General features: G+C 47.7%; 1 protein-coding gene and 1 long non-coding RNA gene across 5 annotated transcripts; one reads left to right on the top strand and one right to left on the bottom strand.

The window, feature by feature from the left end:
• Positions 1–2,587: 2,587 nt before the first annotated feature.
• On the bottom strand, positions 2,588–7,052 carry TSPYL5 (TSPY like 5). 4 transcript variants are annotated; one of them, XM_061439296.1, is made up of 2 exons: positions 4,761–7,052; positions 2,588–3,461 (listed from the first exon to the last, which is right to left on the bottom strand). In XM_061439296.1, the coding sequence occupies exon 1, from the start codon at positions 6,931–6,933 to the stop codon at positions 5,692–5,694; it is 1,242 nt and encodes a 413-aa protein (XP_061295280.1). In that variant the 5' UTR covers positions 6,934–7,052; the 3' UTR covers positions 2,588–3,461; positions 4,761–5,691. The 4 variants fall into 4 exon arrangements, with proteins under 4 accessions (XP_061295280.1, XP_061295281.1, XP_061295283.1 ...); XM_061439297.1 differs by having other exon boundaries at positions 4,727–7,027; XM_061439299.1 differs by having other exon boundaries at positions 2,588–3,300; positions 4,727–7,027.
• Positions 7,053–7,118: 66 nt separating this feature from the next.
• On the top strand, positions 7,119–10,992 carry LOC133260684 (uncharacterized). Its single transcript, XR_009740930.1, has 2 exons — positions 7,119–7,462; positions 9,241–10,992. It is a non-coding gene; the product is annotated as an uncharacterized LOC133260684 (long non-coding RNA).
• The last annotated feature ends 1,580 nt before the right edge of the window (positions 10,993–12,572 follow it).

Genomic DNA, 12,572 nt, shown 5'->3' with positions numbered 1-12,572 from the left:
TAAACCATGAAGTGTCACACATAGAAGTTATCTCATCTTATATTTGTCAAACCTCAGCTCAGGACCAGCTTGACACGAGGCAGGGAGAGGAGGAACGAATTCAAGTTTCCAGCCTTGGACAGTCCGTAACTGAACACCTGACCAGATGGTACCAGACCTAGGGTACGGAAGCAGGACTAACACGAGGTCGGAGTTTCAGATGCAAGTGACTCCACAGAAGTGAGCTGTGAGCCTGACTGGTGAAATGTAGCTGGAGAAGGTTCCAAGAGCAGAAATGAAGACGCTAAGGACAGAGACAGAAACCACAGACCGGAGACGGAATCTCTGGGTTTTTTTTACTGCCTCCATACTGGGGGGATATGGCTCCACCCAGCAGTACCAGCAGCTCCCCGAGGCCAAGGACCTCAAGGGATGAGAGTGTGGAAGGAGTTTCCAAAATCTTCAGAGGGCAAAGGAGGGGGGAAGACCCCTCCCTCGGTGAGGCCACCCCAAGCAGGGTACCTCCTTCCCTGTAGCAAATCAGTGCAGTGGACCAGAGGGGGCGCCCACGTGTGAGGGGAGACAGAAGTTGAGAGAGACTTTGGGTAAGCTACAGGTACTAAGACGCTTCTTTTCTTCTCCCTGCTCCCCTGTGGCATAGCACAAACCCACTACATTCCAGAAAAGCCCAGCACGTAAGAAGAAATCAAGTCTTTAGCAATAAAACTGAGTGAGAAAGGGGCAAGGGACTCCTAGCGTAACAAGAATTACTCCGAGAAGCCCTCACTCTCCAGGTTATTAAAAGTCCAAACTGCCTTGTGAAGTCAGACCTACAGGCCGGAGTGAAAAGAGGTTTCCTTTAGCTACCCCCATGTGGATCTGACACCCTCACCGGGCCCATGTAGGAAAAGGGAAAAAAAGGACTGACAATTTCAGGCAAAACCTAGAGGAGGCTGAAACGCGGAACGAGGGGCAGAATTCAAAGCTGTATTTGTCCCATCGCTGTATTTCTAATTCTGCAACAGACTGACACACACAGGAGGCAATGAGTGAGTAAGACCAGGGGCAGTAGGGGGATGAAACCATCAGATGGGCTCTGCAAGGGACTGAAGGGAGGGCTGTGGAAGGGGGCTTGGGGAAGTGCAGGCTCTGAGGCTCTGAAGAAGGAAGTATGTGAGCTTGAATTGGGCAGACGGCCGTCCCAGTTCGCAGCCCCAGAGGACTCTGCATGGGTCCCAAGAGGACGCTCATGCCTGGAAAGGCTGCTCACACCTGGAGAGGCTGCTCACACCTGGAGAGGCTGCCCCCGGGACCCTTCTGCACTCCACCTACCACTAAGAGCGAAGCTCTGGGTGTTCGATTTTTTTTAGTTGAAAATATTCAAAATTGGGAGATTCTGATTCTTGCCACTTTTTTGAAGATGCAGCAACACCAGGCCTGCGGTGCCCCAAGTAAATGCCCTGGCACTGCAACACAGCTGCCCCAGCTACACACAGCCCCGACTTCCTCCCACTTCCCCCCCACACACAGAGAGCTAAGACCTCGAAGAGACAGCAGGCAGACAGTCAAGGACAGAGACCTCAGCAGAAACTAGCCCTGCCGTCACCTTGATCTCAGGAATCTAGCCACCAGAACTGGAAGTCAACTTCTGTTGTTTAAGCCACTTGATCTGTGGTACTTCATTACGGAAGCCCTAATGAACTAACACATAACATCCTTATAAAGCAAATATGGCCCACTTCACAAATTTAATTACCAGCCTAGCCCAAAGGCATTTGAATATAAACTGTTTTAAATTCATTCTTTCATTCAGTATTTGAGCACCTGAACACTGCACATTTATTGATTCATGCCCAACATCATACAAACTAAATTTTATTTTGTTAACAGCTCACTTCTGTGCTTTATGTGGCATTTGGTTTGTCTGCTGCTGATCCTCCTGATTTTGGGGAAATGGTCCTTGTTATGAATCTATTAAGAACAGCATCAGAAACTTTAGTTGTCAATGATGGCTAGACATCAGAATCACCTGTGATGTGTTCAGAATAAACACCCACAACTGGACCGATCCCTTTCCCCACTCTGATTCAGTTGCTATTTGTGAGCTCTGCCAGTGTGTATATTTAAGCTTCCCACATAATTCTGACGTGCAGCCAAGACTGAGTGTTGTTACTCTAGTTTGAAAGGTCCTTGAAGTCACCTCCTTTGCTACTCCAAGTACAGTTCACAAGCCGCCAGCACCAGCATCACCTGGAAGTTTGTTAGAAACACAGAGTCTCAACTTCTACTCCAGACGGCTACGTCAGAATTCATATTTTAACAGGATTCCCCACATGATTCAGAGGAACTCTAAAATTTGAGAAGCATTGGCTTTGCACTAGAATCACTTGGAAAGCTTGCTAAAAACAAGACTGCATGGCTTCTTCCCAGAACCACAGGATCTCAATCTCTGATAAGGGCTTGGAAATCAGAATTTTATATATTGTTATAGAGCTAGTCACACAAGGGCCTGAGGCTTAGGAATCACTCATGTATGCCACAGTATACATGCCGTCGACTACCCAGCCTCTGCTTAACCTTCCAATTCTTTTTTAAAAATAATAAAATATAATAGAGATACAAGCTTTTATTGTTTCCATCACACATGCAAGCTTACAACTGTTTATACTGTTTCAGAACAGAGAAATAATTGCATTATTACCAGAGTGCCAAATTACCAAGTAAGACAACCGTTTACTGATTACTTTGGGGAGGTTATTTTCACAGAACACAGAAACAATTTCCAAATTATACTTTACTTTCAAGTTCAGAGTTATATCATGAGACCAGGACACGCTGATAATTGTAATAGTCACACAGAGTCTCCGTCTTAGAGGGGAAAAAAAGACTGTTATTCTGGTGAAAGGTCTCAAGTAAGCACCTTATCAAAGACTGAAAGATAAGTCTTTGAAAGAGTTTACAACAGAGCAGTCTCTCTTTCCTCTTGTGGACACAGGGAAAAGGCAGCTTCATCACTTTCTAAGACTTCTTGTCAACTCTGAAGACTTTTGTTTCTAAGGCCCATCTCTGGAACGTCATTAGTTAACATGAAAAGCAAAAAGCAGATCTGATACGGTAGTGAGAGTGCAGCCCACCACGATCACCACCAGCAGAGTGTCTCAGTCTCCCAAAGTGGTCCCAGTTGAATTGGCACAGTGTCTTGGACTTTCGATCAACAATACAGGCAGGGAGATGGAGATGCAGATGAAACTGGGTTGACCATAACTGATAAATGATGTAGCTAGGTGACGGCACACGAGGTCTCTCCATTTCTGTGCATGTCTGAAAATGTCCATAATAGAGGAAAAAGCTTTAAAAAAAAAAAAAAAAAGCCAACCTGTACAGCTCTATTTTCCCATTAGGCAAAAAATGGGGAAAATGATAAGATTTACTCAGAAACAAAATAAGTAGCACATAATCTTCTACAAAACACAGGGCCACACCTAGAAAAGAGAAAGAATCCAAAGTAATGTTATTCAGACTGTTTTTGTGATTTATAAAATCTACCAAAAATGAAAGATTTTCGGACAAAAGTTTGGGCATACCCTCGCCTCAGCAAAACACTTGCCCACTGCCCTTTAATTCTCCTGTCCCTGCCCTAGGGAAGGCTCCTTCCCGTCCCTTCTATCTCTGAGAGATAGCTATACTCTCCTGGAGGATCCTCAAGCCACTTCGAGCTGCTTTGCCAAGCCCTCTCCACACCAGGCTTATTCCCGCTCTAGGTTTTTGCCCCAGCTCGCCTGCCCCAAACACCCTCTTGACAGCTCTTGAGGCAAGACTTCCCTAGCCCATGGGAAACTCAGAAGGAGGTCTTCCGTAAGGAGAGAGAGATTAGGGTGAAGGCAAGGACACACACCCTCAGTACTTACCCCACTCTGAGGGATGAGGGGGAAAGAGGGCACAGATGAGCCTAGGCAGGAAGGGCACAGCTCAGCTTTTACACCCGCTGGAAATGAGCCCTGGAGATTCAGAAAAGGCACTCCCCCTTCCCCTGTCCCCACGCCCCAGGGCAGCCTTGGGATCCCCCATACTGAAGGCTACAGTCTACTCCCAAGGGTATGTGAAGGTAGAAGCCTAGAGAAAAGGAAGAAACCTCACTGCTGAGGGTGAGAGCTGGGGGATGAGAGACGCTTGCCCAGAGGAGGGAACAGAAGGCAGCCAGGCCTTAGGAGGCAGAGAACAAGGCCAAAGCAGGAGTGACCCTGGTCCCCAGCACTGCTCCCCGGGGTGGCCGTTCTAGCAGATGCGCTGCATGTGAGGAATCTCCATGTCAGAATTACAGAGGGACCCGGAAGGCGGGAGGGAGCAGGACATGACCGCAGACCCACCTGGCTTCTGGCTTCCTCTACCTTATTCCAGCCCAGGGTGTGCCTGTGTTTAACAAGGCCCCAGCCAACTCGCTAGCTGTACGCAGAAAACCCTGGTTTCACAACTGTTTTGTTTTCTCTCTCTGTTTTCTCTTTCAGAAGTACCACTACTGAAACCAAAAAAAAGAAAGAAAGAAAGAGAGGAGTGGGGGACAAGCACAGGGACAGAGGGAAGAAGGAAGAGAGGGTAAGGAAACAGAAAGAGGATTGAGGAAGGAGATGTAGAGGCGTGAGCTGAAGTAGACACAGGCCCACAGATCAGAAATCTCCCTTCCCCAGCAACCCCACTATAGCATTCCGGTTACGTGTGAGGCAGGGATGGGGGGAGTGGATAAAGGTACCTAGATGTTAAGTGAGTCCGGTCGCCACCCTCACCTGGAGCCACAGCTTGACGACAGTGAGCACATGTCCACACGTACCAGCCTGCCCATCAGTCCAGCAGTCAGCAGGGTTCCTGGAAGGCTGGAGAGGGTAGGTGTGTGTCTCATGCACCGGCAGAGGGCCTGTGTCCACAGGTAGTTCTCGAGGTCCTTGTTGCCCAGGAAGCCAATTGGGGCCGACTGGCAACCTAGACAAAACTCAATGGCCTGACAGTGATGAGGTATGGTGCAGACCTTGACAAAGGTTTACCACGAAGAAAGGCCCAGAGGCAGGAAGAGATGCAGAACAGTACAAAACCCACAGCAAACTGCTTCTCACCCTGAACCTCAACCCGTTGTCTAGGAGGGCAGCATGGGTCCCTGGCCAAAGCCAGAGATCCTGCAGGTGGCACCTTGGCTGGTGACCCCAGAGCCAAGAGACAATCAGTTTTGGCTGATGGCCAATGCCACATGCACTAGCTTCATTCTGCAGTGGCCACCAAAAAGCTTGCCACAGATGGCATGCATGGCTGGCATGAACTCGAAGCCCAGCAAGTCACCAGTCCTGAAGTAGCAGAGCTTAGGATGCGCTGGTCCTCCTGCTGATTGACTCATGAGTGTCCATGTGAAAGCCAGGTGGGAAACGCCAGAGCCAAGAACAGGGTCCAAGCAATGTAGAGAGAGGCAACACACGCTGGAATCAAGTGAGTTTAACATATGAACAGGAGGGGCGAGATCACAAAACGTATGATACTAATGTAGAGAAAGCAAGAACGTCACGGGAGGCAAAAGAACATGATCATAAACGCCATATTCTTGAAACCGAAGTCCAACAGGAATAGTGTGCAGAGGCCAACACGAAGAGAAGGCAGACAGCCAAACACCCAAGGCCAGCCGGGCACGGGGGCCAGTAGGAGGTAGGACGCAGGACGCAGACTTGAGCACGATCAGTTGGACTTGTTTACCCCAGGTTCCGGGGTCTCCCCTGGCGGCCTCGCAGGACCCGGCCTGCCCTCCTTTCCTTTCTCTGCACGGGCCCCTTCACTCATCAGGTAGTACTGTAAGGGATTGGGCCACAATTCCTCGTTGATTATCTCCACAATCTTGTCAGACTCGATGGAGCTGTGGTTTGAAAACCACCCAAAGAAGCTCCGGCTGTTGTCGGGGTTCCCCTGGCTAAGGGTCTGGAGGTCGTGCCCGGGGAGCCACTGGATTGGAGTGGAACGAGACACCACCTGACCCGAAGGGCCGCACCCGTATTCCTTGATGAGCACCTTATTTTGGAAATAGGGGTTGCGCCCGAAATAGAACTTGATTTTGTAGCCCAGTCTCGCCAGGCCAAGCTCTTCCACCTCCAAGCTATTCAAGAAGCTGAGGACCTCTTTATCCTGGTTATTCAGGAAGGACGAGAGCTGGGGGTGGTTCTGAAAGGCCTGCCCCCAGAAGCCTGGAATATTCTGGATAAGGAGGTTCCTGCGCTCTAGGTGGTGCAGCCGCAACTGCCCAAACTTGCGGGAGAGCCGCAGGTAGGCCCGGTCCGCCTGGGCGTTCATGGTCTCCAGCTTCAGCTGGACGTTCTCCAGCGTATCCATGCTGCCCTCTGTCGCCGGGGGCCCTGACCCCGCGTTCTCCACCTTCTCCTCGCCCACGGGGACGGAGGCGGCCTCCGCCGCGGGCCCTTTCTTTGGCTTCCCACCGGCCAAGGCCGCAGACCCCCTTCCCACCGCACTACAGGTATCTGGGGCCTTCTTCGCGGCGGGGCCTCGCCGGCTTCCGACGCGGGGCCCGTTTCTCGGCCTCGCCACGGTGCCCACGGTTCCCACGAAGACGGTGTCACTCACCAGGCGCTCCGGGAAGGATGTGGCCTTGACCAGGCAGGGCCTGGTCACCGCCTGCCCGCGAGTCCCCGCCGCCCGGGCCCGGAGCGCGAGGCCACAATCTAGGGGCAGCCGGCAGGCAGCCTCTTCCCCGGGCCGGCGGGGCGGCGCCGGCGCAGCGCCTTCCGGGCCACCCCAAACCGCGCCAGCCTGCACCTGTGCCGCCTCGGTCTCCTCCCCGAGCCTCTGGCACTCTGGAGGGTCCGGGTCGCGTGGGGCGTCGTCAGGCGCGGCGCGGACTCGGCCTTTGGCGCGGCTCTTGCCACGGCCTTTGGCGCGGGAGGACCTTCTCCCCTTACTCCGGCCGCTCATGGCGGCTGCCGGCTAGACCTCAAAGCCGCGATACGACCCCGTGGCCCCCCTGGCGCCGGCTCGCGGCCCTACAGAGTGGGGCGCTCCATGGCAACCGCCGACGTCACGACGGCACGACTGTACCGTCGCGCGAGGACGGGATGCACCCGCTGATTGGTTCCGCCGCCGCAGCTGCGCAAGAGCCGCCGACCCTCGCGGGCGCCCCCACCCCTCTATTTCACCCCTCAACTCACTCACAGGTTACAGAGGGATGTGCTTCCGTTTCCTTTTTTTTTTTTTTTTTTGGTCTTCCAAAAAAAAGACTTTCCCCTTTGGTCTCAGGTGTGCTCTCAGGGTCCTCTTCTACAAGATACCCTCAAGACAGTCATCATTATCAGTACCCCCATCATATGCTTTCTAAACTAACTAAAGTTACTGCCATTATCTACTGTAACAACTGCCATGATGAACCTGCTCCTGGTCTGTCTCATCTTTGAAAGACTTTGCTGAGGGATGTGCCCTGGTACTTTTAACTCCAGGGACTTTAAAGGTAAGTACCGTAATGCCAGGCCACAAAGCGATGTGACGTGTGGTTGGATTTTAACAGTAATTATAAAACTAATAGCAACTAGTATTTTATGAGTATCATTATATCAGGCACTTTTCTACATGCCTCATATGCCTTTTCTCAATGTATGAAAGAGGTATCCTTGTCATTCTCATTTTCCAGGTGAGATAACTATGGTTCAGAGATGCCAAGGAACATTCTTGGCATAACACAGTAAGGCATGGAAGCATAATTCTAACCCAAGTCTGTCTGACTCATAACCTTTGTTTTATATTCACAAGTGTCTAGTCCTTCCAGGCCTGTTCAGCTGTAAATTACTTCATTAGTTTTTATGAAAGTCAGACTCAGGACTTCCCTAGTTGTCCAATGGTTGGTACTCAGCTTCCACTGCAAAATGCAAGGGTTCAGTCCCTGGTGAGGAAGCTAAGATCTCACTAGCTGCACTGCACAGGGGGAAAAACAAAGTTCAACCTTACCTTTTGCACCAGCATCAGCTGAGCACCTCTTCGTCCCAGGACCATCATCCAAATCCTCTAGCTGCCTCAGGCCTAGTTTATAGAGTCAGGCTATCATTCAAGATATAGGACCAGGAGTGAAGGCTACAAGTCAGAATTACTTGCTATAATTGGAGTAAGACAGGAATGTGTTCAGAGAACTATTATCATTCAAGGAGTAGAGCAGGGCTTCCCAGGTGAAGGTTTAGAAGCAGAGCCCCCATAGTGGCAGTAAGGAGGCCCTAGAAACTTCTTAGACCCTGCATGGAAACAGCCAAACAACATATCTCATATTCCCAAGAGAGCTCTGGACCATACCTTTACTAGCCAGGTGAAAGGACATGAAATAGTGAGGCCACTGACGAGGTTATGACCAGTATGAAAGCTTTCAGGATGTCCTTTTAAGCTCAAAGGGAACAAGAAGGCCCTTGCAACCAACCAATGGAGGAGAAAGCCTCAAAGCCCATTGGTTCTTCACTCTCATTAGTCAATGTGGGGTTGTCGACTGGCAGTCTGGCATCACCTGCAAGCTCGTTAAAAATGCAGAAATTTAGGCCCCCCTCAGACCTACTAATTTAAAATTTGACTTTTAACAAGATCTCAATTAGATTGTTTCCACATTCAAATTGAAGTACAGGAGACAAGGAATAAGAGGAATTGTTTTGATACAGGTGGACTTCCCAAGTGGTGCTAGTCGTATAAAGAACCCACCTGCCAATGCAGGAGAGGTAAGAGATGCCCGTATGATCCCTGAGTCAGGAAGATCCCCTAGAGAAGGACATGGCATCCCACTCCAGTATTCCTGTCTGTAGAATCCCATGGACAGGGGAGCCTGGCGGATTACAGTCCATGAGGGTTGCAAAGAGTTAGACACAACTAAAGCAACTTAGCACAGCTCAGGGCCTTACTTTAAACCAGCCTAATACAAGTGACTGCTATCTCTCTCAGAGGCTTTTCAGTAGCTTACAAGGCTCTCCATGATTTGTTCGGTTCCCTCCCTGCCACTACCCAGCTTACCTCTCTGACCATATCCTCTTGTCTCTCCCACCCACTTCCAACTACACTGGCCTACCTTCTGTTCTTCAGACTCACTAAGTAGGCTTCTCCCTCAGGGCATTGGCACTGGCTCTTTCCCCAGGTAGGTTCAACTCCCTTGGCTGGCTCCCTTCACACTTTGCTTAAATGTAACCTTGTCAACGACTGTCCTATTTAAAATTGACACCCAGCCCCATCCTAACTCTGCACTACTTTTTTTTTATTCCTTAGCACTTGACTTGGTAGCCCTTCCCTTCTCTAGAGGATCTTCCCACTCCAGGAATCGAACCTGGGTCTCCTGCATCTCAAGTGGATTCTTCACCGTCTGAGCCACCAGAGAAACCCGTAACACACTATACCAACTCTTTATTATGTTCATTATTTAACTGCCTCTCCTCTCTAGAATGTCAGCTCCATCAGGGCAAGGATTTTTGTTTTGTTCACATGTGACTACAACAGTGTCTGATGTCTGATAACATGAAAAACACTCAATAAATGTTGAGTGAAAGAACCAGTCAAAGCAGAGTTTTTAAAAGTGAGTTTATAAATTGATTTTTAATTTACTCTGAAATCAGAATATCCCTTTTTTCCCCACAGAAGCAATTTTATAGGTGCAGGTTATGTATTTAAATCAATACATGGAGATCTATTAAGCTGATAATTTAGCTTTAGAAAGCATCTTTTGATATGGGCACCATTCAGGGCAGTCTTAGGTAAAAATCTAGAGTGATGCTTTAAAAATTAAGTTAGGGGAATTAATATTTAACTTAAAAGGGATTAAGCCAAGAATCACCTTACATCTTGTTGAAGGCCCTTTCATAATCACTTCTTCCCAAGGCCTTCCATCATCATTTCAGAGCACATATAAGCAGCCCTCCATCTCACAGAGAGGTTGTTAACTGTAATACCTTCCTTTGGCAATTAGACATGCAGTTTTATGCCAGTTCTTATACAGAATTACCTCTTAAACCAGATAACCACAGTCCAGAATTCTCTGTAAATCTCGGCAGGGAGTCGGGGGGCGGGGTGGGATCAGCTGAAGTCATCACCATCCCTGTACAAACTGCAGAAATTGATGGATTGGCTCACTTTTCAGAGCACTAACAGTTGGACCAGCCTCCGTTGTCAAGAGCCTTAATCCAGCATTAACATCTGCATCATAACGCTCACCCATGGCTAAACCACTGCAGGATTAATGTAGGCGGACCACTGCAGCAGTGTTTATTATACAGTCTGCTTGAGCCTTTCATCATGTCAAAGATGGCATTGGGTAAAGGGAAGCGAATGTGAAACTGACACCTTATATACACTTCTCTGTGCCTTGAGAAGCTGGTCTGTGCTACTGAACTAAACTGTTGGTTTTCTTCTCAGGCATTAATAGTTAATTTATATGACACCGCATCTTGGGTTTCCAGTTAGACAGTAGACTATGTAAGGGTAAAGACCGTGTCTCCTTTTTTATCCCTCAAAGCACCTAGCGTGGCCCTTACACATACTAGTAATTATAACACAATTTCACCTTTATTTTGCATTTTATCCAGTACCATGTTCCAATTCACTGAATCCCTACACCACTGCATTGGGCAGACAGTTATTTCTCCCATCTTAGAGCTGAGGTTACTGCTGTACAAAAAGATCCTGGACCTTGCCCAAGGTCACGCAGCTAATAAATGGTCTTAGCCCAAGCAATCCAACTCCTGCACCCACGCTCTTAGCCACTAATCTGTGATGTAAAATTATGGCTTAATAGATTGAAATATCAGACTCTCTCTAGTGGGTAAAGATACCTTTTAATTTTCAAATATATATATTTAATATATATGCACGTGTCTTCGTATACACCTACAAATATGTATAAACTGAAATATATATATGTTAGTTGTGAATCATTTTCTGTGGTGTGTATATGTGGAATGATGATGCTGAAGAGAAGCGAGTTTCATTTCAGCAGCCCACATTGGGAATAAAACATCTTCATTTGCACTGCATTTGTGAAAATCATTCTATGAATGTTATGAAAGCAATACAAATTTACTGTCATGAACTCAGACCTGGAAGTATTTTCACCTCTCCCCAATAACTAGTCTTCACTGTTGTTCTCTGAAAATTGTACTTCCTCCGTTCCTTTTAAGGTCTGATTTCTTCCAATCATAGAAATTAACACGCCGGGGGAAAAAGACATTCCAGTCATCCAACCTATTCCCCAGTCAAGAGAACTACATTCCTCCCTGTCTCCCTGCTGATGGGCTTTAAGATCCCAGATGACATTTTTTAGCCACAAAGATTTTCTCTTCCCCCAGGATGAAAGTTTGAGTCTGTTAGATGAGACAGTGAGTACTGCTTAGGGTATGAAATTTTGCCAGCTAACCCTCCCAGTTTATGGAAGATCATTGAAAAGGATTGACGTAGGGAATATTTTCAAAGGGAAAGAAAAAAATCTGCCTCTTAAAGGTAAATTGCAAAAACTATTTGAACTTAATATCTTGAAAAATGCGCCTAGCTTTTTCCCAGTTCCCTCCCCACACCCTGCCACCCAAAGAGCAAAATTTTATAGCAGACCACCTAAGTCACTCAGTTCACGTCATATTTTGCTGTTGTTGTTCAGTCACTAAGTTGTGTCTGACATTTTGTGACCCCATGGACTGCAGCATGCTAGGCTTCCCTGTCCTTCACCGTCTCCCAGAGCTTGCTCAAACTCATGTCTGTTAAGTCGGTGATATCCAACTATCTCCTCCTCTGCTGTCCCCTTCTCTTCGTGCCTTCAATCTTTCCCAGCATCAGGGTCTTTTCCAATTAGTCAGCTCTTTGCATCAGGTGGCCAAAGAATTGGAGTTTCAGCATCAGTCCTTCCAATGAATATTCAGGGTTGATTTCCTTTAGGATTGACTGGTTTGATCTCCATGCTGTCCAAGGGACTCTCAATGTCATAAAAGTAGTCTCATGTCATATAAGTAACTTCAAAAAATTTAAAAATGTTGGTGGACATAATCTTCCTTCCTGGCATTTTCTTTTCACCAAAAAAATGAGATCTTTAGGCTGAGGTTTTTGTTATAGAGAAGAGAAAATACCAAGGAACCAAGAAAGTGGAATTTAGCAACTCAAATTCTTATTTTGAATTACAAAATAATTTCTTGAGAGGGGAAGATACAATAGCATTGAAAGAGAAAGTTTTAGCTCCGCAAGGGCAAACCAAAGAGCATTAAGAGTTTATAATATAAATCATAAAGGAAGAAAAACATGTGATGATATATAAGCCAAATCTCTACCACACAAAGAGGAGACAAAAATCTTTGCTGGCTGGAGTTGAAGAGCTTAGGATACATTTAGAGAGTGCCTTGTTGGTTTGTTGGTGCAAGATCTTGAGAAAGGAATTCTCACGGTTACCTCTCCAGGGGTCAGAACTCTTAGGGAACTGGTAGAGACCACCCTCCCTGGAAAGGAGTAGGGAGTACTCAGAGTAGGCAGAACTAGTTCCCAACTTGGAAATTTGGACCCAGATAAGAAATACTCTTAAGGGGCTTTATTCCCATTACAGGGCAGCCAGAAGAATTTGTACAGCGTAC

Source organism: Bos javanicus, chromosome 14 (assembly GCF_032452875.1).
Source record: "Bos javanicus breed banteng chromosome 14, ARS-OSU_banteng_1.0, whole genome shotgun sequence".
NCBI lineage: Eukaryota > Metazoa > Chordata > Mammalia > Artiodactyla > Bovidae > Bos > Bos javanicus.
This window is presented reverse-complemented; position numbering and strand designations above follow the sequence as displayed.

Coding starts and splice junctions, on each gene's coding strand:
- TSPYL5 (XM_061439296.1), bottom strand. CDS start 6,933: ATGAGCGGCCGGAGTAAGGGGAGAAGGTCCTCCCGCGCCAAAGGCCGT.